At 45.3% G+C, this 21018-nt stretch overlaps 5 protein-coding genes, 1 long non-coding RNA gene and 5 other non-coding genes across 12 annotated transcripts; 3 read left to right on the top strand and 8 right to left on the bottom strand.

Moving 5' to 3' along the window:
• Window positions 1-2282: 2282 nt before the first annotated feature.
• Window positions 2283-6466, bottom strand: batf2 (basic leucine zipper ATF-like transcription factor 2). 2 transcript variants are annotated; one of them, XM_057026371.1, is made up of 3 exons: window positions 6141-6466; window positions 5124-5240; window positions 2283-3445 (listed from the first exon to the last, which is right to left on the bottom strand). In XM_057026371.1, exons 1-3 carry the CDS (start codon window positions 6264-6266, stop codon window positions 2795-2797), a joined length of 894 nt encoding a protein of 297 aa, XP_056882351.1. In that variant the 5' UTR covers window positions 6267-6466; the 3' UTR covers window positions 2283-2794. The 2 variants fall into 2 exon arrangements, with proteins under 2 accessions (XP_056882351.1, XP_056882352.1); XM_057026372.1 differs by lacking the exon at window positions 6141-6466 and adding an exon at window positions 5364-5502.
• A 638-nt stretch (window positions 6467-7104) lies between these two features.
• arl2 (ADP-ribosylation factor-like 2) lies at window positions 7105-8348 on the top strand. Its single transcript, XM_057026383.1, has 5 exons — window positions 7105-7312; window positions 7496-7606; window positions 7711-7873; window positions 7950-8030; window positions 8101-8348. The coding sequence occupies exons 1-5, from the start codon at window positions 7248-7250 to the stop codon at window positions 8233-8235; spliced, it is 555 nt and encodes a 184-aa protein (XP_056882363.1). The 5' UTR covers window positions 7105-7247; the 3' UTR covers window positions 8236-8348.
• A 521-nt stretch (window positions 8349-8869) lies between these two features.
• Window positions 8870-8937, bottom strand: LOC130523489 (small nucleolar RNA SNORD31). The gene has a single exon (XR_008949896.1). It is a non-coding gene; the product is annotated as a small nucleolar RNA SNORD31 (small nucleolar RNA).
• A 150-nt stretch (window positions 8938-9087) lies between these two features.
• Window positions 9088-9156, bottom strand: LOC130523490 (small nucleolar RNA SNORD31). Its single transcript, XR_008949897.1, has one exon. It is a non-coding gene; the product is annotated as a small nucleolar RNA SNORD31 (small nucleolar RNA).
• A 147-nt stretch (window positions 9157-9303) lies between these two features.
• On the bottom strand, window positions 9304-9430 carry LOC130523491 (small nucleolar RNA SNORD22). The gene has a single exon (XR_008949898.1). It is a non-coding gene; the product is annotated as a small nucleolar RNA SNORD22 (small nucleolar RNA).
• Window positions 9431-9586: 156 nt separating this feature from the next.
• LOC130523488 (small nucleolar RNA SNORD30) lies at window positions 9587-9656 on the bottom strand. The gene has a single exon (XR_008949895.1). It is a non-coding gene; the product is annotated as a small nucleolar RNA SNORD30 (small nucleolar RNA).
• Window positions 9657-9823: 167 nt separating this feature from the next.
• On the bottom strand, window positions 9824-9888 carry LOC130523487 (small nucleolar RNA SNORD29). Its single transcript, XR_008949894.1, has one exon. It is a non-coding gene; the product is annotated as a small nucleolar RNA SNORD29 (small nucleolar RNA).
• A 1909-nt stretch (window positions 9889-11797) lies between these two features.
• Window positions 11798-13714, top strand: LOC130522255 (THAP domain-containing protein 2-like). Its single transcript, XM_057026386.1, has 4 exons — window positions 11798-12102; window positions 12414-12606; window positions 12700-12801; window positions 13076-13714. The coding sequence occupies exons 1-4, from the start codon at window positions 12023-12025 to the stop codon at window positions 13253-13255; spliced, it is 555 nt and encodes a 184-aa protein (XP_056882366.1). The 5' UTR covers window positions 11798-12022; the 3' UTR covers window positions 13256-13714.
• A 349-nt stretch (window positions 13715-14063) lies between these two features.
• On the bottom strand, window positions 14064-17190 carry sb:cb1058 (uncharacterized protein LOC394209 homolog). Its single transcript, XM_057026375.1, has 3 exons — window positions 17054-17190; window positions 15771-16324; window positions 14064-14920 (listed from the first exon to the last, which is right to left on the bottom strand). Exons 2-3 carry the CDS (start codon window positions 16305-16307, stop codon window positions 14762-14764), a joined length of 696 nt encoding a protein of 231 aa, XP_056882355.1. The 5' UTR covers window positions 16308-16324; window positions 17054-17190; the 3' UTR covers window positions 14064-14761.
• A 112-nt stretch (window positions 17191-17302) lies between these two features.
• On the top strand, window positions 17303-18550 carry LOC130522260 (uncharacterized). The gene is made up of 2 exons (XR_008949580.1): window positions 17303-17439; window positions 17551-18550. It is a non-coding gene; the product is annotated as an uncharacterized LOC130522260 (long non-coding RNA).
• Window positions 18346-20982, bottom strand: b3gat3 (beta-1,3-glucuronyltransferase 3 (glucuronosyltransferase I)). Its single transcript, XM_057026369.1, has 8 exons — window positions 20795-20982; window positions 20467-20574; window positions 20210-20390; window positions 19932-20115; window positions 19683-19844; window positions 19514-19600; window positions 19202-19405; window positions 18346-18999 (listed from the first exon to the last, which is right to left on the bottom strand). Exons 2-8 carry the CDS (start codon window positions 20558-20560, stop codon window positions 18901-18903), a joined length of 1011 nt encoding a protein of 336 aa, XP_056882349.1. The 5' UTR covers window positions 20561-20574; window positions 20795-20982; the 3' UTR covers window positions 18346-18900.
• Window positions 20983-21018: the final 36 nt, after the last annotated feature.

The following is a 21018-nucleotide window of genomic DNA, read 5'->3' as shown; positions in this document are numbered from 1 at the left end:
AAGCGATAAGCAGGATGTGAAGGAACCCGGAAATGGGCCGCTCAGACTTTCAGAATAAAACAGGAGTGAGTAACGTTAAATTGTATCGTCGTTTTACATCAGTTTTTGTAATTATTCTAAACTGAGATTAAAGTAAAGTAAAATTATTCTTTAATTGGTTAATCCCATACAGTTTGGAGCAATGTAGTGTTGTGAAGTAATGGTCAGGATATAGAATGTGGTCTCAATAATATAACATCTAGGGGCAAAACAAAACAGAAATAAAGATACGGATTTCACGGTGTCCGAATTTTAGCATCTCTAAATACACTTGTAAAATTGCGCCTGCGTGAAAGAAATGTCGGCGGGGGTGCATTCCTCTTGTGGATGAAAATGTCTGGAAAAGTGACAACGTTGGACTAAAAATGTTTTTAACATTTTTAGATTTCTTTGAAAAATTGGTATTCAAGGTACATCAGTTGGTGTGACACCTAGGCAAATGCTAAAAAAAAATTACGTCAATTTTTTTGGCACAGAAAACCTTAATTATAATAAAAAATATCTAGATTAATATTGATTAATTAATCAAACTATTGGCTGGTTTGTTGATTGTAATGGATTACACGTGTGCTGGATATTAATTTTAATTATTTGTTTTAATTATTTTTTGTTTGTTTTTTCATACAGGCTACTTTCCAACAGTTTGATCGCGTTCACGCCATCGCCACTGGCAGTGATTGTCTTATTTTGAAAGGTATAATCGGATGTGAACCAGTGTGTATTGCCGTCTGCTCGATGTTTTCTTATAAAGGTGGCGCATGGAGAGAGAGTCTCACTGCAGATGACGCTATAGGATTTATTTATTTATTTATTTATTTGCTCTTTTTTTGTGTGTGGCGCGGTTTTGCCTCCTTCAATCACTCAATTTGATGTGAAAGTAAAAAAATTGAAAAACCGCATCAACGCTTTCTCCTCCGAGCGTGACACCTCTGCGAAGCCGTTGGCTGCTGTTTCATCCTGAAGGGAAAGACACCCACTCTGACATCGCATCGACTCTCTCTCACCCTCCCTCCCACATTCTCCCCCATTTTCCTCGCTTCCTGTTCTAGGCGGGCGGGTGTGTGTTAGTTTTATGCGGGGTTACGTTTAATTGTACAGTCATCCACTGCGCTTAAAAGCTCAGAAGGGTGGCGATTGCATTATCAGGGCCGGCCCTGAACGGCTTTAGTTCCCCGGGCGAGGTTGCACTTTGGGACCCCTACCCCCACCCTAGCTGCATGTTCCAGAAAATATCATTTAGAAACACAAATAAACCATGGAAAAATAAACAAAGTGCTTAAGTTTTTGCAGCTTTATTAAGAAACGTTCAGTAAACAAACACACACTGGTAGCACACAAATACCTGGCTGTGCTAAACACAGATTGGTTTGGGGGGGGCAGAAAATGCAGAGCAGGCGTGTAATCACGAGGGCGAGACTGTGGTCTTAAGGTTTAACCAGCAGTTAACGCCGCACCGTTGGGCACAAAGAGCATTAGCACCAAGTTATTATAGAGCTTTTCAACAGCAGCCATTTTGGAGAGAACAGGCGCTGATTAAGGCTGCGTTCACGTGCACGCCTTTCCTCAGCATGTAGGGAAAGTTGTCCTATTTTCCAACCTGCAGCTTAAATTATTTCCTTTGCCCATCTGAAGTCACAGATAATCCTTGTGTTAATGACTGATTCGGCCAGTTTTCTGCATCCTTTAATTTCTGCATTTAACTTAAATCTTTCCTAAATCTCTTTTGCCTCATAAACTCAATAAAAATCTGAAACTAATGTACATTTCTCTCCTGTTATCTTATGTGTTTGTGAAAATGTAAAAGAAAGAACAGTATAGAATAGTATTTTACTATAATAGTTTTTTAGTATATTATACACAGTACAAAATGATCAATTATAATATTAAATGCTTGAATATAAGACAGTCAGTTGTGTTTTATTTAGTTTAATGATTAGATGAATGCACTAGAGTTCTCCAATTTACATAACTACTTAAATTTTTCAAGTTTATCACCTACAATGGACACCACTAATCAATAATAAGTAGTAACATTTCTTTACTGTGAAAATAAACTCCACGTTAGATAGAGACAGAAAGGATTTTGTTTGTAAAAGTGTTGTTTTTAACCATTCATGAATTCACATTGCAATAAACCGATTAGCCGCTAGAGGGGGCTAATCAACAGTGAGTCCACATTCATCACTTCCTGTTCCCAACTATAACACCCATATAACATAAACACATATCACAGCCAAGCCTAGTTATAAGAGGTAGAAGTGAGGGAATGTTTTATTTAAATTAAACACGGAGCATTATTACTTTCAATTTATCACAAAATGTAGTTAAATCGTTTTGAAACGAAAGCCAATTTACACATGAACACATCACAAGAATCAGTGATAATCAGTAGCAGCAACACTTGTTGGGCACGTGCATGATTTCACAATAAACTGGGTATAATTAATATTACTAAATGTCAAATAGTTTTCAAAAGTTCAGTCGAGTAAGTGGAAATCGCACAGTAAGTGTGATTCATTGGAATTTTGTCCCACACAGTTTGAAAGCTTCTGTCAATTGCAGTTGTGAGAAGAATGCGAGCAATTGGGTAATCGGAGAAAACCAACATGTCAGAGTTACGCGGAATGGTGAGTACCTCATGGAAAGCTAAATTTGGAACTTCCAAAAAGGGTCTGGCGTAAATGCCCAAAAAGAGTGCTGCATTTCAACAGGCTAAAGTGCAAAGTTGTGAGGGCTATTTCGGTAACCGCCATGTCTACTGTTCAGAAACAACACAGTTCGTTTCGCCCTCTTGTAATATCCAGTCGTTGACCTCGAGGAGCTCCAGAAAGCTGATGTCTCTGGAGGTGTCCTCCAGAGAACTCCGTAGTTCCAAGTACTCTCTGGTACCAGGGGAGGTCTGGGGCGCTCCGAGGGGGCTGGGGACCGTGAGCAGGGACAGAGGGAGCCCCGGATTTGTGCTGGAGGGGTGGGAGTAACTTGGTTTGGAATCGTTGAGGTTTTCAACCAGGTGAGTCTGGGGGATGCTCACAGGACACAGGGGGTGAGAGGAGTCTGCCCCGGGGCAATGAAACAAAGAGTGAGGAGCAGGCGCTGTGATGAAGGAGGAATGTGGGGAAGTTTTAGAGCTGCCGGAGGAGAAGAGCTCACAGGATGTGGCCGCGGGAGCTGGGGTCAAAGGCGAGCTTCCTCCAAGAGAAGCTGAGGATGTAGCGGCCGGAGTGGAGGTCTGGTTAGAGTCCGGGAAGGACACGGAGAGAGGGTCCGCTGGACCAGAGCCGGGACCCTTGAGGCAGCAGAAAGGCTTGTGGCGCTCCAGGGCAGCAGTGTAGAGGAGGGCCTCCCGCTCTAAGGAGGCTATCTCCTTCCTGAGGGCAGAGTTAGTGCCCTCCAGAGACTCCAGGTCCTACAGCGGGGACACACAACCAAGCGGCGACGGGTGAGAAAGGAGGAAAATCTAGATCCAGGAAATGCAACGTTTGCAAACCAAATCGCCAGCAGTAAAGGCGACATTCAGACAGTTTTCCTTGAACTGTGTCAAAACGGAGCGTCGCCTCGCATTTTTCCATCGAAACCAACGACTGAGTCAGCTGACTCTTCTTTGTCTCAACAGCGCGGCACCGCTCGGCCATAAACGCTGATAAAAGACGTATATCACAGGACAGATAACAGTCCGTCCACGGAATCTCACTCACGGTGTGACTTGTGCCACAGTAAAGCTAAACGACTCCTCTCTGAGACTCTGTAACGGGAATCACCGCACTGAACGGCGTGGGCGTGATGGCGGACGTCAACCGTCAGCAGCCGTCCCACGAGTGAAGCGGGAACAGGGGCGCGATCGGGAGCTAAAAGCTGCTCTGATCAGCAACCAAACAAACAATCAATAAGGATGTTTCACTGTAACCACGATTTACTCGAATTTCCTTGGACACGTGACATGTCACGCTGATATCGGTTAGCTTTGTTTGTTTGTTTGTATCGGTTAGCTTTGTTTGTTTGTTTGTTAAATGTCTGAGTTTAATGTCTGAGCTGATGGATATCCGTTCTTCCGTAGAGTTGTGTTTCCACGCTGACGGCCGATTGGACAGATAGGAGCGCGGCGGCGGCTAACGCACAGCTAGCTGAGGGAAAAAGTTGGGATTAACTCCACTTTTTGGAACATTTCAGGTCATTGCCGTTCGTTATCATCGAAGCCAAGCAGGTTTTTCAGATAACCAACAAAGAACTTTTCCTGCTTAAGTTTTGTGTCAGCGTGGCCGCTTTATTTGGCGCGTTGCTACTGAGCAAGCTAGCATACACATATACCTTTAATTATTTACTTATATATTCCTATTTTTGTAAGGATGACTAAGATTATGTTACCATAATGGTAGCAAAATCTTGTCTTTTTCTTTAAGAGTTCCTGTAACTTCCTGGTTAGAGCCAAAAGCCAAAGGGATGAAGGATATCATCAGTCAGAAAAAAAAAGTACAGGTGTCAAGAGGTTAACACACAACACACGGGTGATAAGTCAACGATAAACTTAAGCCGAGTTACAGACATTAAAACCAGGCTGGTGGCAAGTGGAGGACAAAAACCAAAAGTATGGATTCCTTCAAAAGAACAAAAGATAAACCCACATTTGGATCAGTGACCAGATTGTCTCTTGATGTGATATTTAATTGGAGAATTGAAATAAAACTATTTAAAAAATATTTTATAGGAATAAAACTGTAGTTGATTGTGTAGTAAGGAGATTTTAGCCCACAATTGCGCTTTAATTTAGCCGTCAAACGAGGACTGTGTTTAGAATTTGGCGACATTTTGTCATTATATCTGAAATTTGCTTTATGGTAAAACATGTAAATGGGTTCAAAAAGCAAAGAAACATTGGCCCCAATGGTGTGTGTGTGTGTGTGAGTGTGTGTATGAGTGAGTGAGTTCAAAGTGAAGGTCAATCCCGACTGGGAGCTATTCTCCTAAGGAGAGTATTTACAAGAAACAGCCAGACGCGTTCAGGCAGATTACACAATCCAGACACACCGCTAGTCACTCAGGCCCTGAGTGTGTGTGTGTGTGTGTGTGCGTGTGCGCGTGTGTGAGACCTGGTGAAGTTGGTCGGCCCTTTCTGTTTGCTTTTTCCTGCTCTTCCGCGCAGCTTCTCTGTTCTTGTCCTTTTTCTTCATCCCTGGCTGCCTCGTCCGTCCATCTCCTTCTTGCTCCTGTGAACATCAATGAGACTCATTTTAATGCGAACTCTCCAGCGTGTACGAATTCCCTCAGCAAAATAAGCGCTCTTTGGAGCATAATTGAACCGCGTGGCTTGCTGGGATATCTCCACTCACCCATGTGGCCCCGGGATTTTTTGATACACTCCTGAGATTTCACCTAGATTTGACCGTGTAACTTGACCAACCAGGAGGTCCCAAAAATCAAAACCGAATGTGTCCTCACTGGTAAAAGAGGAAGTCGGTGCGCTTTTTTTGGAAACCCATGAGGCTAAACTTAAGGCACAGATCCTCCCAGGGCAAACATAGCTGAGCTGTGACAGTAAATGTGTCACCCTCCACTCAGTTTTCCCATCATGTCTGATGACGTGTTGACAGCGTGAAATCTCACATCAGTTTGTTTAAAGCCTGATTTCCTGACTGCATGTTGAGCAGCCTGGTTGGACACTTTTGAAGAAATCCCTGCCCTTGCTAATGGATTTGATACATATGAGGGGGGAGATAAGGGTCTCAACTTGCTTGGAAAATGACTTAAACGTCCAGTGACGTGCTGCTTGTTGAGGCTTTTATCTAGTCCTTCTAGTATTTCCATTATACTTTAATACTGGTGAGACAGGGACGCGTTTTCGTGCATTAGATGTAAATTTCTCCCGTTGTTACGTCACGAAGGGAGCTGAATATGAACAGCCAGTATGAGCCCTGGTCTCCCAGCATGTGGGTGAGTTGTGAGAGCATTAGTTTATATAACTACAAAGCAGAAAAACACGTGTTTTCCGTCCTATGAGACCTTTAACCAACCTAAGAGTGGATCCCTGCAGCGATTATTCCCCATATTTCTGACCAAATTCACATTTCTCTCTTGATATGTTTAGTTTTTTTTCCAATTATACTCACCGAGCTGGGTGTGTTACTATGTCTCTCTTCCGTTGACAAGGAACTGGAGCTGATGGACATGTCCACGCTGTCCGTGAATAAAGAGATCAGCTCTACCTGTAGCGGATCGTCCGGGGACCCTTCCATTATCTGCGCTGCATTCCCGCAGGAGAGAGGCCATTCAGCGGAGCCGCACCGGCGGCGAAGCGGCTGATACGAACGGGGTTAAATAAATAGATACATTAAAAAAAAAAAAAAGATGTTACTTAAAATGTGGCGTCTGTGACCAAATGTCCTATGCATGTGTGTTGTGAGGAGTTTGTCCACGGTCGAGTGGCTTTTGTAGGCATTGATGCAATCGGATGCTTTCGCTTTCTCTTTATTTAAAGTGACCCAATGCGGTGCAGCGGGTGGGTTAGGGTGTGTACGCGCGTGGGGGCAATTGTTTCACTTTCTCATTTAATTCTATTAAGGCTGCTTTACGTTTAAACACAGTTTTAGTCGACCGAGGAGCGATCAGTGTTACGGCGGTGTGATCTTTTACGACGGAATTGAACGCATCATTTTGAATGAAGGGGGGGGGGGGGGGCAGGAATTTGGGGTTCATTGCTAATAACTAAGCACCCATGTGCAGGTGGATTTGTCTGCTAGATTCGGTGTTGAGGGTGTGTGCGTGTGACAGCCGTTCAACATAAAGGGTGCTTAAACATGCGTGCCCACAGCCCATTCAACTAAATTATTTACTGTTAGTCATTTTACTTTATTATCTTGGTGATATACATTATTTTGGGGGGTCTAAGAGATGTTTACACCAAGAGGCTGAAAGGATATACTCTTGAATTATGATTTAATCTTATGGGGCGCCCATTCCACTCAAATAAGGCTCTGACAGCTGCGCCCTAAAACGAGAACTGGCCAATCAAGCAGCTTCTGAAGCTTCTTCAGCCAATCAGGCTTCGCTATTCCCGAAACCAACCAATCGTTGGGTGCGAGGGGCGGTACTAGTATCCAGCATTTCCTGGTTCGCAATGCTTGTTGATGCTCGCTGCATTTCAATCTTTACAAAAAGATTACCCGTATCCTAGTTGATAAATAATCCACTTTGCGTCTGAGCTGGACACCGTCGCGATGGGTTTGTTGACAATATTGAAGAAGATGAAGCAAAAGGAGCGAGAAATGAGGCTGCTAATGTTGTATCCTTGTGGTCGTGTATTAGCTTAGCTGTAAACTAGCATCCAGGCGCGGATCTCCTCATAAACGTTTTAACGAATCTAGCGTTAGATGTTCACACCATTACTTTACTGTCTTGTTTCACCCTTTTGGGTTGCACCGCGCTATCTTTTAGCATGGCTTGTTCCTTAACCGGGTACCTGCAGGGGGCTGGATAACGCAGGCAAAACCACCATCCTGAAGAAGTTTAACGGAGAAGATGTGAGCACCATCTCACCGACTTTAGGCTTCAACATCAAAACTCTGGAGCACAAAGGGTAACAAGCTGAATCTTTCCCCCACCCAAAACAAAAAGTTAAACCCCTGTCATGAACGTGTTTCTATTACGCACGCAGTGCTTACAACAAAGTGTGTTTTCTAGATTTAAGTTGAATATTTGGGATGTTGGGGGTCAGAAGTCCCTGCGCTCCTACTGGAGGAACTACTTTGAGAGCACAGACGGGCTGGTGTGGGTGGTGGACAGTGCAGACCGGCTCAGGATGGAGGACTGCGGGCAGGAGCTCAGCAAGCTGCTGCAGGAAGAGGTGAAGCCTGTTTCCCACTTCTGGAGAAAGATATTTTTGGTTACGTATGTTGTCTTTTACTTCCAACCCTGCGCAGAGGTTAGCTGGTGCAACGCTGCTGGTGTTTGCTAACAAACAGGATTTACCTGGAGCTCTGTCCAAGGATGCAATCCAGGAGGTAACGCGTGCTCAGCACTCTCCATGTTCTTCCTGATCCTGCGACCTTCATCGTGCCTGTTCCCCTGCAGGCCCTGGCCCTGGATGAGATCAAGAGCCATCACTGGTGCATCATTGGCTGCAGCGCAGTGACGGGGGAGAACTTGCTGGCAGGAGTGGACTGGTTACTGGACGACATCGCTGCGAGGATCTTCACTGCCGAGTGACGGCCCAGTTCCAGTTGGACCCAGAACTCTAATGAACTGAAAACTATTTATGGTTTGCAGAATGTAGTGTGTGACTTGTCAGTAAAGGGCGATTCTTGGAATCAGTTCACTTATCTAAGCTGTTAAACATGTGACTTTGTGCCTGAAGTATCATTGGTCCAATTATGTGAGAATGTTAGGAGAACAAACTTAACCTTTGGCCAATGTAAAGCTTTTACTGGCAACTTGATACTCTAAGCAGACGGCTGTTGAAATACAGACTTTGTCCTCTACCAGGGAAGGAAATGGGAGCCCGGTGTGGAAGTGTTGAACCAGTAGGATAGAAAACCCTGCTGGTGTCTGCCCTCCAGAACTGGGTTTGGGTCAATTCACGTCAGGGTCGCTCATGTTTTGCAACTTCACTCTTGGCTCAAATTCCAGCAGGACGAGTTTTTTTTTTTTTATTAACTTCACTTTATTGTTCAAATAATTGAGGAAAATACAATAGTTTCATTCAGTCATCAAGCAAACAGGTCTTGAGCGTTGAAATGGCGCCACCTTCAGTCTCAAACCTGTAACCAAAGAAGTGCGTTAATAATGCACACAAAACCGAGCGGATACATTTTGTTGCCACACCTGTCTTATTAGGGAATTTTAATTCAGAGAATACCGATCAGTCATGAATCATCAGACTGGGGCGGTAACTTACTCATCATTTGACATTTTCCACACAAAAGTCCTCACTTGGGCATCATTTACCTTCTAAAATCCCAGGCTGGCGCACGGCACAGGAGATCCCGAGCAATTCCAACCTGCAACAGGTCAGAAATTAATCACCCGATCCGATAAAGGTGATCACGGCTTTGCATCCGTTTCAGTCAGAAAATACCGATCAGTCATGAATCATCAGACTGGGGCGGTAACTTAGTCATCATTGGTCGGATACGAGTAAAAACTGATTCACCTAAGATACGTACCTCAGCCGGGACAGAGCGAGACATCTTCAGTGATCCCAGCACATCCCAGCTGTAAACAGAAACCAGTTAGATTCCAACCCTTAAGAGTTAATTATAGATCTGAGCACCAGTTTCCATTCAGACTGTTGGTAACCCCAACAAGTCCTCCCCTTCCTGCCAAGGCAACACCAGTGGGTTCACCTTTTCAGGTTCTGGCGTTGACGCAAGGCGTAAGACGTGTGCGGGTGTCATCACCAAGGAAACCGCTTTCCTACCACCCAACACAGCGCACGTCCACTCACCGGGGCAACGATCCGTGGTAGCACCGTCAGCATCCCACAGCAGAAACCTGAAATAAAGGGGACGAGTGTAAGCACCGGTCTCGCTGGTTGGAAACGGCCGACACTGCTCTACACTGATGTCAGATGTTCCATTTCTCAACAGGTGTTCAGACGAACGAGATTCCAATATTATCTCATCATTGTCAGCAGGTTTGAGGAATTCTGTGAACGTCCCCGTGGCAGAACTCACCTTTAGCTCGATGCACCGCGGGGAGGACCCTCAGACACCTGCGAGACAGATTACAGACCCTCAGTTGGAGCAGGATTTGTTTTATTTAGAAGTTCGGGAAGAGCAGAGGGGACTGAAGCGCAGCTGCTCAGATGTTCGTGTCGTTTCACATCGGGTCAAAGTGAGCTAAGTTTCATCATCATTGAACCACGCCGAGAACGGCCGCAGGGCTGAGCTCACCTGGCAATGCCGATGACTCCGCCCTCCGAGAGCAACTGCAGGAAAGAGACGATGTTAGACAAATCCCACTACAACGCCGCCACGTGTGGAAGTTTAAGCGTTCGATCAGGGCTTTGGTGACAAACTGCCATGGGACAATTAGCCGTCCAGTTGTTTGATGGGTTTAACCCCATTTCATCCTTTCAAACAGTCACAACCCTCAGGTAAGTGTGCGTAATACCTACAGCTGCAGACTTCCACGTCGCCCCGTACAGCAGAGGTAGCATCCGTCTTTAGTCCCTCCTGGAAGACAAACGCCACCTTAATCCCATCCAACACATAAAAACCCCATTCATTTTACAACCAGGGGGATCAGATTCAAGGTTGGCATCACTTCAAAATCAGGCATATGCTTGTCATTATTTGGAATCATCATGTTTAGACCCCAGTAATTAATTTAATTAAGTGAAGGCTCATGTCACTCACCTCTTCAGTCTGATTATCAGGATTATACAGAAGCAGAGAGCAGTCTGTAAGTAAAGTAGGACATTAGTCATGTAGTAACACATTAAATGTGGGTATAGACATTTAAGTGGCCCATCAGATTGAAAATGTGGCATCATTAAAATCAGACATATGCTTGTCTATATAAATATCATCAACAATAGCCACTGCTGGACTGGTTTAATAACTCCTTTTAGTTCTTACCTGCTCAGTTCCCTTTATTGTTAGCCAGGATCAAACATCTGAAATGGAAAAAAGGAGGTTTCACCAAATTGTGTGTCATAGTTTCTCCTTAAGCTAGTTAGCATGAGCCCCTGTTCTACTCAGAATCTGGTAAAGACATTTCTTCAAAGGCCAATTCAGTAAGAGAGAGTTCAGAGATTCATCATTGCAGCACTGAGCAAAAAAGGTCATTTAATTCTACCGGGACATGGGAGAAAAATATTTACCTTAGTTTTTACTCGTTCGTGAGCCTGGAGAGAACAAAACAGAAGTTGAAGACTCTTACAAAACAACCATACGTGCACACTTCGATCACGCTACTCAGTAGGTTTAGATAAAGTTTCCTCAATGGATTATCAGTGAGAGAGTTCAATAACATCACTGTAGCAGCATATTCTGTTCAATTACTTTAAAATATTTACCCTCAGCATGACGGAGTTTGTCATTTTTCGCCGCCCTGCAAAGAGAAATAGCGAGTTAGCATCGGTGGCTGCATGGCCTGCAGCACATACCGGCTCCCTGCACGTGCCAAACACGTGTTAGCTAAACACATTTAATTTTTAAGAGTGTCTCATCAGATTTAATAATTGCAATCACAGTACATTCAGTACAGGTCTGTGAAAATTATCATCATCGAGACACCGTCGAGTCTTTTCCCACCAGCATTAGCATAAGTGCAGGGAGAGATTTGCACTCATCTTTTCACGCAATACTGCATGCATCGTTTAGGAAATACATCGACATTCGATTAAAAATATGTTTCCCAGAGAAAGTGTTTGCTATATTGATGGATGGCTTAAGATTAGGCCGCAGCAGGGATTTGGACCTCAAGTCTCGCTGAGCTACCAGTTAGCACACAGGTTAAGCGCGCAAAAGTTCCAAAGATAAAACGCTTAATTCCAACCCTTCTGGATCTACAACAAGTTTGCAATATTAGACTTGGGTCGTTAAACATAAGTTTGCGACAAATTGTCTCACTTAAAAGAATCACAGATAGTTCTTACCTGCGACAAATGAATGGAGAGAGTGGAAGAGGAAACTGGTCCGTCTTCTTTTTATCTCCCCCTGCTGAGGGCCTCTTCCGGCTCCACCCATTAACGCCGCGTTGACTGTGGAGGAGGAACCAAAAAAGAAGAGGAGGAACCGACGCAAAGCGCCGCCATCTTGGTACAGGACTAGCATGCACAACTACGAAGGAAAATGTTCCTCCGCATTCTTAAAGTAGAATTACTCACTGAATTTTAGACCGATTTCCAAACTTTTTGAATTTTTAGAAACGTCACACGTGTAGGTATGGCAGAGGCTCCTCGGATATTTTAAATTATGCTGGTTTTACGACCAAAATACAACGTCTACTGAACGTTATCAGCAGACGAGCATCTGTCAAAACTGAAAAGATGCCGGACTTCTGTGCTGCGTACGGATGCTCCAATGAGCGCAACGCACAAACCAAATCTCGGGGGATCACTTTTCACAGGTAAGATAAAGTGACGGATAATGAAGTGAGCAGGTATGGTGAAATAAACCTCAATGGGACGGACAAAACTCCCCAGCTTCCCGTCCATGTCCTATATGTGACATAACCAGCTCTCATCATCACCCAGCGAATCATAATAAGATCTTGTGAATCTCTAAAATCCCCCTGGGGAAAAAAACAAATATACGAAAGAAACAAGCACGTCCCTAGAAACGGTGGCATCTAATAGAAATCCTAATATTGAATGATGGATATTTAATTATTTGGAGGCAATTCTTTCAATTCTCTGGCTACTTTTCTTACTTTTTAAGGTTTCCTAAAGACAGCACATTAAGGAAACAGTGGGAACTGGCAGTGAAACGGAAAGACTTTGTGGCATCTGGGAGGTCCCTGCTCTGCAGTGAGCACTTCAGGCCTCATGAGTTTGACAGTACAGGACAAACTGTCCGGCTGAGACACGGAGTCAAACCATCCGTCTTTAACTTCCCGTCTCGTTCACAAAAGGTATTTGTGCCATTTTATGCTTGCATGTGTAGGGATAAAGTACGGTGCACTTTCTGAGGCTAAAAATGTTCTATTACCTTTCTACCATTTTAGCGAGCGCCACCAAGGGCAACAAAAGCTTCGAGGAAAGCAGAAGAGAGCCTGCCAGCGGAGTCGCCTCAGCCCCTCCATGAAGATGAACCGCATTCTAACGCCGTGAGTGTTTGCATGCAAACGCACGAGAGCATCAAGGCCCTGGTTATTAAAACCAGCATCGCATTCGCTCTCCGCCACTGACTTCAGACGCACCCCTATACACATGGGTACACGGTACATTAAAACATACTGTAGTTATTTTTATATATATCTATGTCCCTGTGACTAAGACGCTCATCTAAGGTGCAACCAGTGGGACTGAAGGATGAAGTTAAGAAGGCGGGCCAGCTTCAGTTATAAGCATCACTGTATATTCTATCTCTCTTTCCAATAGGACCACAATTATGCTTTGCCTGCTTCTCCGACTGCTCTGAAGGCCCGTCTTAGAGAAGCTCTGGCTAGAGTGGAGAGTCTGGAGCGCGAGAAGAGAAATAGCCTGCTGCGGGAGCGAAGGGCGGAGAAAAGAGTGCTCGCTCTTCTCCAGGATCTCGATACGCTTCAAGCCACGCTTTAAATAAAGGCCTGGATGTTTTGTGGGTCGATGTCTCTTTCTTTCATTGTTTAGTCTTTCTTTAGGTCCGTCCTCGATCTATTATGTCTGACGTCGGTTGTGAGTAAACCCTGTAAAAACAGCTTGAAATTTGAACGATTTATGATTATTTTAATCGTGTAGACGCATCATTTCCATATATGCAGCGTCTCTGCGTAGCCGTCTGTGAGCTGACTGACACGCGTTTGAAACACTGTACTTATGAAAACAACTGACGTTTAAAGGGGCTGAATTTGCCATTAAATATACAAAAATGTAGTCATTGTTTAGTCTTTGCTGTCATTTTACAGATTCATTTGGGAGGGAACCTGATGTTGGAACCCTTTCTTGATGGAGTTTCCCTTTTGTAAATGTCCACAAGATGGCGACAAAGGTACCGACGGATGATGTGATCATTAAATAAAACTTCATCAATATAACAAAGACCTGTTTTTCTACATTCTTTGTGTTCTTGTATGTTTTTGCTACCAACTAGAATGACTTAAACAATTTATAACTGGATTAATCACAGGGTTGCTGTGGATTAATTGTGATTAATCATGATAAAATATAATCTGTACAAATCATGTTTCATTTTGTACAAGCAAACATACTCAAACAGGCGTCCCTGACGATGTGAAGTGTAGCTGCCTCTTGACTGTAATGGAGATGTAAATCAACTGGAAATATTGAGACTGTATTTACATTAGCCAGTGAAGTGCAGCATGGAACTGGCATATCTGCTGTTTTTGAAGTGCAACGCTGAGTCAAAACACAAGAATTTGGAACCTAATCACGGAACTTCAACACAGATCAATAAATTAAGTCTTTATTTACTTACAATCTGTAAAGTTTTATGACGTTATTCCCTCCGAAGACAAGGTGAGCGTCATATATTTGATTTTATAGGCATTCAGTCATTATTAAAAATAGACTTTTACTCTGCTAAAATCTCTGAGGCTATAAAAAACAATCGTCTTTGTACAACATGTGTCCTCTTGTCCCATCAGGTCTGTTGACCTTCACCAGAACTCAGCGAGGAACCTTATCTCTGAGGGAAGTCAAACACAGTCCTACCTGTGCACACAGACAACAGGGAAAAAACCAACACTGTAAAGGGACAAGCTAAATATTGCGCAATCGCAGCAATAAATACCTGATCAACGTCCAGTATATAAGATCATTCATCCTAAAGTAATTTGCCGTTAACTCTGGTTGCACATCAACTCTTGGTGGTTTCACCGTGCGAAGCCGAAGTTTCCCTGCTGCCACGAGCTCCTGATAGTGTCGCTGCTAATATCTACATCCAAAGCAGCTCAGCTCGGTCGTGCAACACCTGCGCCATTTGAAGCACCGACGTCAAAGCCAAAATCAGCTGTTTCACCTCCAGGTGACGTGGCGAGGCCGTAAAATTTATCAGCAGATTAGCGTCCAGAAGCAGGGGGGGCGGTCACATGACTCCTAATGTCCACTGGAATTCTGAGAGAGTCGCTACAGAGGCCGGGCTGTTACTTGGATTTCAGCGAAAGTGGCGCCGTGGTCCTGCTTCTTCTTCAGCGGCGGCGAGGGCGAGGTCACGGGCGTGAGCGTGATGCTGTAGAGGTTGGTGATGAAGGCCTCCCACCCCCGTCGGAGGGCTTGGTCCAAGGCCTGACGGAAGAGGCAGAAGTTAATGGGCAAATACCTTCTGGTGCCCTGGATGGGGGAAATCTCTCTAAATCTGCTTGTGTGCAACATTTTGAAGTGTAAAGAATGACAAAAGGCGCCTGTTCATCACATTTAACACGGCCGGAACACTATATGTATACAAATAAAAGATTCTTGTTATTGACTGCCGTGTTCTATAGACTCTGGACCCTGATAATCTGCTGAAATCTCGGTGGAGGTCAGGCCCCGAGGCCCTGCGGCGGGCGCTGATTGGCTGGTGGCGGTGGAATGTTTTTTACGGTGTGGGTTCTAGTGGGTGGGTCAACGGTGGCATGCTCTGCTGCACCGATCAAAGGGCGTGATATAGGAGGCTCGGTCATGTGTGTCTCGACAGTAGCAGAAAACCCGGGGGGGACCTTTGAATCTGGCCCAGAGCTTTGGCTGATCGCTCAGACCCGCGTGAGACAGCACCAGGGCTCGCGCCTTCCACATTCTGACCACGGCCCATTTGTGGGTTTATGTTTCCATGGTTACCCCAGTGGTTGCTCATGAGAGAGACAGATCAGTTTTTTAAAATGTGGTATGGGTGTGTGTGTTCCTGCACAAGTCATGTATTTTACTATCAAAGAGAGGACATTTTAGCAAGTCATCCTACTCAATTTACCTTAAAGTCCTCACAGGGATAGAAATGTGTGTGTATGTGTGTGTGTGTGTTTTGGCCTGACTTCCACAAACTCTCAGCGGGCGCTTATGTAACCTCCGCGTGCTTAAACATTAACCAGGACATTTTAATCTGGAATTTGTGCAAATGCGGACGCGCCCCCCCAGCCGCGCACTTTCCGCTCTCGCTCACCTTGCGGTAATTCTTGGCGGTCATCCTCTTCACCATCTTCATCCCCTCCTTCTGCTCCCTCGCAGCCCTCCGCTCCTCCTCTCCCTCCCCGCCGTGGCCCCTCTCCGCGTCCCGGATCAGGACCCGGTCGTCCGCCTCCTCCCGGTTGGTGAAGTGGCCCAGCGTGGGCTCCCCGGGGCCTCCGGCGCTCTCCTGGAGGACCACCTCCTGGGAGCCGGGGGCCTCGGCCTGGCCCTCCGCGGGCTCCTCCATCCCGGCCGGGTCCCCCTCGGTCTCCCTCTGCTTCCTCCTGGAACTCCGTCTCCACCGGCTGCTGCGGCGGCTGGCTTTCCTCTGGAGCAGCGTCTCTCCGTCATCCTCCATCACTCCTTCGCTGAAGTCATCGGCCTTTTCCCTCTGCCCCCCCTCCCCGTCCCCGTCCCCCACAGCAACGGGCTCGTCCAGGCGACAGTAGAACCCGCCGGATTTGTCCAGGAACTTTGGCGCCCTGATGGAGCTCCGTGCAGAGCCATTCCTGGAGTTCCTGCCGATTGTCATCTTCTTGGGTTTTACTTCTAAACCGGGGGGGAATCAGAGATTAGATATTATTATAATTACACAACCCCGCCTTCACCCTTTCTTTTTTGGGTCCCTTCCTTTGACACGCAGCTCCAATCATGTCACCTATGAACTGTGAGTGGATTTAATCTAAAGTCCTGGAGGTGTACGATAGTGGGGGGGTTATCAGGGCTGGGATGATCACGGAATTTGCCACGTTCCCTCAGAAGGAGACTTTGACACCCATTTAACCAGTTGGCTGCCCTACAGTTCACCAGAGTTTATGACTTCACGTTTGCTACTCATCCCTGATAAAAGGGATCAGCTGGACCACAACGGCCTCACCGTTAAATCTAGACCTTCAGGAGACCCTTCAGGAGACTCCTAGGGGACTTTCCTGCAGTAGTTCTAGATTTTCGAGAGTGGCTTCAAATGGTTGGAGGTTGTTTTGCCCTGGAAGCTCATTTCTGACAGGTTTGATCAAAACTCCAGCTTCACACAACAAGTCTAAGAAAATACTTCTAACATCTGCAAAACCTCAAAATCTGATTGGAAATTTTTTTTTAAAAATCATCACATTATGGAAAAAAAATAATCACAGGCGTCAGATATTTTCTATTTGTAAAAAATATATACTGTATATTCAGAAAGAGAATAACTAGATGTAGAAGTGGCAGAGCTCTGAAATCAAACTGCGCTGAAGGTTTTGGAAATATGGTTCTAAAGATATAAATGCATTGGTTTACCTGAGATGTTGCTGCTGACTCCTCTCGGTCTGTGAGTGTGTGTGAGGAGAGCTGTGTGTGTGGGTGACTGAGAGCTCAGGATACTCCCCTCACACACGTCACCCTGGCTGAACCTGTCGTCACCGGAGCGCGCACACACACACGCACACAGGAGCTCTCGCTCTCAAGGGCTCTTTGTGTCCCTCTTCCTTCCACACAGACACACACACACAGACAGAGACCTCCCCTTTACATGTTCAAACACACGCTGACTCAGACAGAAGAGATTTATGAACAGTAAAACAAGCTCGTGAGACAAACTGGCCTCAATCAAACCCGTTTGGAAATCAAAGACCATCAATCATTAAACCTGAACCTCCTCTTGGGTCAACCAGCAGCATTGACACGTGAGTCTGACACACAGCCTGGATTCTATAATCCCTTAAGAAACACTGGAATTTTAATATAATCATTAACAATTGCATTACAGAAAGCTTCATTCTGTTGGCCAAATCCAGGTGGAGTCTCTTCCACTCGTCACCAGCAGGCGGCGCAGGATCCTCCTCCGTCATATTACCAAACTAGGACAAGTATCATTAAAAGGGCCAGGATTCCAATCCATAACCTTCTTGCTGGCTGTGCTTGGTACTGAAACATATGATAAATAAAATCTATAACGTTATAGGGTATTTTCAGTGATGAACACCGTCGGAAAGGGAGCTAAATCTTCTCGGCTCTGCCTGGGATATTGGATAATTATTGTACTGTTCTTTTGGTACGAGCCTACACGCGAAAAAACACATTAAACAGGTGATACTTATTGACCCGAGCAGACGATGACGGCTACGTGCGTCAGTAAATGTGATGTCAGGCCGCAATTTGCACCGAAATTGTTTCCGCCGCGCCGCGCGTCTGATGACGGATGCGTTTCTGAAGCGTCGCGCCGCCGCGGAGCGAGATCGCGCGAGAACTATGACTCCCGCGAGATTATGCTAGTCAAACGCATCATAAAGTACCTGAAATGATAATTAACTTGATGATTGGACTTAGAATTCATACCACGTCTTCTCCTTTCGGTTCATATCCTTGCAGAAACGACGTGCGATGTCATATGAAATGTTGGTTGATTATCAATTTCACCTCGTCCGTCAATTCCCTCGCAACTTCTAGTGTAACATGACGTCGTTTGATTTAAAAACAAAAAAATGAGCATTGATTTCAGAGAAAATTAAACACCCCTCCATTTTCCTGTGAAACTTGTAATAATTTAAAGGAAATTAGTAGTGGCTGAACGTAAAGACGAGCCAAATATGTTATCCCTAATCCATGTTTATTTCCAAGGCTAAAACAGACACATGTCACTTTACAATATTACAGCATTAAACAAATACAAGGAGAAAATACTCACAGGCACTAATCACATTCAAGCAGGCACTAGTGTTGGTGATCAACAACTCATCTTAAACACTTTTACTAAATAAATATTCCCTCTGAATAAATACTACTCAGAAAAAAAAATACAGGTATGGAAATCTTCTGTTGAATTCAGTGTATTTTCTGGTCATTGACATGCAAAAGATGCGCTTGTGTAGCCTCTAGAAACATTTCAAGAGAAACAATGCTGAAAAACAAACAGCTGATGTGCTAGGATGAGACATCACACTTAAAACGTAAGCTTAGAGTTTGTCTCTAAAAGAGAATTATAAACACGAGACACGTACAGCTGCTTCACAATAGGTACGCTAACTACTTAATAATGACAAGAAATCTGAAGTCTTGCACAGTACCTCTTCTCACTTTTACAGTATTTACACTGAAGTCTCACATATGTAGTGTCAAACAGCCGTTTCCTTCTGTTGCGTGCATCCTCAGACCTCCACGGTGGGGTCTGAGCCCAGCCCCTGAGCCTGCAGGGCCTCCTCCCTCTTCATCTTCGGCTTCTCCGTGCGTGTGTGCCACACCAGCACCTAACGAAACACACACAACACACACATAACCACTTAAAAATGTACTAAAAGCCTGAAGATCTATATGACATAAATGTAATTAAATGTCCCAAATGCCATCCATCTGGAAAAACACAATGTAAGCGAGTACAGTTTATAGTCTACGGAAGCCTGTTTAGGCCACTGAGACTCGAATGTGATTCTTAGCTGGAAAACTACACACTTTAGAGCAGTTGTCTGCTTTAGGCTCCAGTTCATCCATGGTAACCAGTCCTTTAAGGAAGCTGCTTTCCAGAAAGCCCATCGGAGCCTCGCCATCAAAACAGGCGTCCGGATTGGCCAGGACGAGTTTGAGGGAAACGGCAAAGCCGGCCATGTCCATTGGGAAGGGCCGACTGGGGCGCCAGCCGGTGTGAAAGCGGACCACCTGGGGGGATTATTGTTCACAGGTTATGATGTAAAATACCCGATAATTAGACAGATCAACAATAAACTCCTTCTGAGGTCACTTCTCTTATAAAGCACAAGCACCGACCTTTCCTCCCTCCACCACAGGTCTCTCGTATTTCATCCCTCCGACCAGCCCCACCGGCCACACCGACACTCGCTGGGTGCTCCTCATCTGTGGCACGCCAACATTGGCTTCTTTAACCAAACAAACACTTGCTCGGGTGAGGATAAATAAGAATTTATGCAAATCCCACCTCTTCAAATATCTGCAGGCTGTACGTGTTGTCGTCGTCTGCGAAGTAAACCACCCCTCGCTGCCTGCCTTCTCCAGGCTGGGGCCTTCTGTCCTCCCTCAACCACCGCAGGCCCTCGTTCCTCTGCTCGACCCCACGGGGCTTCAGCCAGCTGGGGTCATCCTGCCGAGGAGAGCGAGCACAGAAATGTCAACACTGCAGAGACCAGCAAGCTAAAACAGGTGTGGCGTTTGCATCCATCGCCCGCACCTCCTGCAGTTTGCGGTCCTTGGCGGTGGGCACGTGCAGGTGGGTGTAAGTCAGGCCACTCTTCATAAGGAAGTCAGTCACCAGTGGCGTCTTGTGTGGAGAATCCTCCACCACGATCCAGTGCAGCTGGGGAACGTGGAGGAACGTCTGGGACAATCGAGTCAGTTCGGCCTTCTGCACCAGCCTGGACAGTCAAAAATAAAGTGTTTTGTGTCACCAGATGCAGAGAGAAGCGAGGGGAGGAACAGGCCCAGTAGTAAGTAGACTATAACAGCTACCTTGCATATGTCGGGGTGATGACAAAGATGGTGGGTAAGGAGGACTTGGCTGCTTGTTTCTGGGGCTGTCTGGTCGCCTCGGACTTCTTCATCTGCTCCTGAAGACGGTTCAGTTCCCCCCGCAGCCAAGATATGGTCCGATCTTTGGGCAGGTCATGCTCGGTACAGTCACAGCGTTGTCCTGCAAAAATGATACATGAAATGTGACTCTTCACTTGTATGTTTACCCGTTTCTGATCTGTGCAAGGCCAATTTACCAAGCTGCATCAGTGCATAGACGAGGCCCAGCAGGGAGACCATGAAGTAGAGTACAAACACGGTCTTCAGCTTCAGCTTCATCTTTGTTGCCATGGTGTCCTGACCAGCTAAATTGATGTCGATAAAAGACTTTGAAAGCAAAGCAATACTCGACAGAGGCTTTTAAATAAACGCACCCGTTAATGTAGATAAATATCATAATTAATCTACTTACTCAACACTGTAACATTAATACCAGTGCACTTCAAAATCGGTTGTGAGCCATGACCAAATGAGTAGAGAATTGCAAGATACGTTAGCTTAAAGACATTTAACAGACATACTCACCCCCGGCGGGGACGCCTCAAGATGAAAGCTGTAAAGATTATTTACGAACATAAAAGGTTACGTCATCTTGAATAAATGTGAGCAAAGGCCCCTCAGCGCATCACTACATTCATTAATTTGGGCCAGCTAGTAATTCTAAAACTAAGTACCAACAACTTCCGGTATTGGTGCAACGCTGAAAGCGGTCCCCCTAGACCGCTGACAATGTGAGATGGATTCCTTCT

Source organism: Takifugu flavidus, chromosome 3 (genome assembly GCF_003711565.1).
Source record: "Takifugu flavidus isolate HTHZ2018 chromosome 3, ASM371156v2, whole genome shotgun sequence".
Taxonomy (NCBI): Eukaryota; Metazoa; Chordata; class Actinopteri; order Tetraodontiformes; family Tetraodontidae; genus Takifugu; species Takifugu flavidus.
This window is presented reverse-complemented; position numbering and strand designations above follow the sequence as displayed.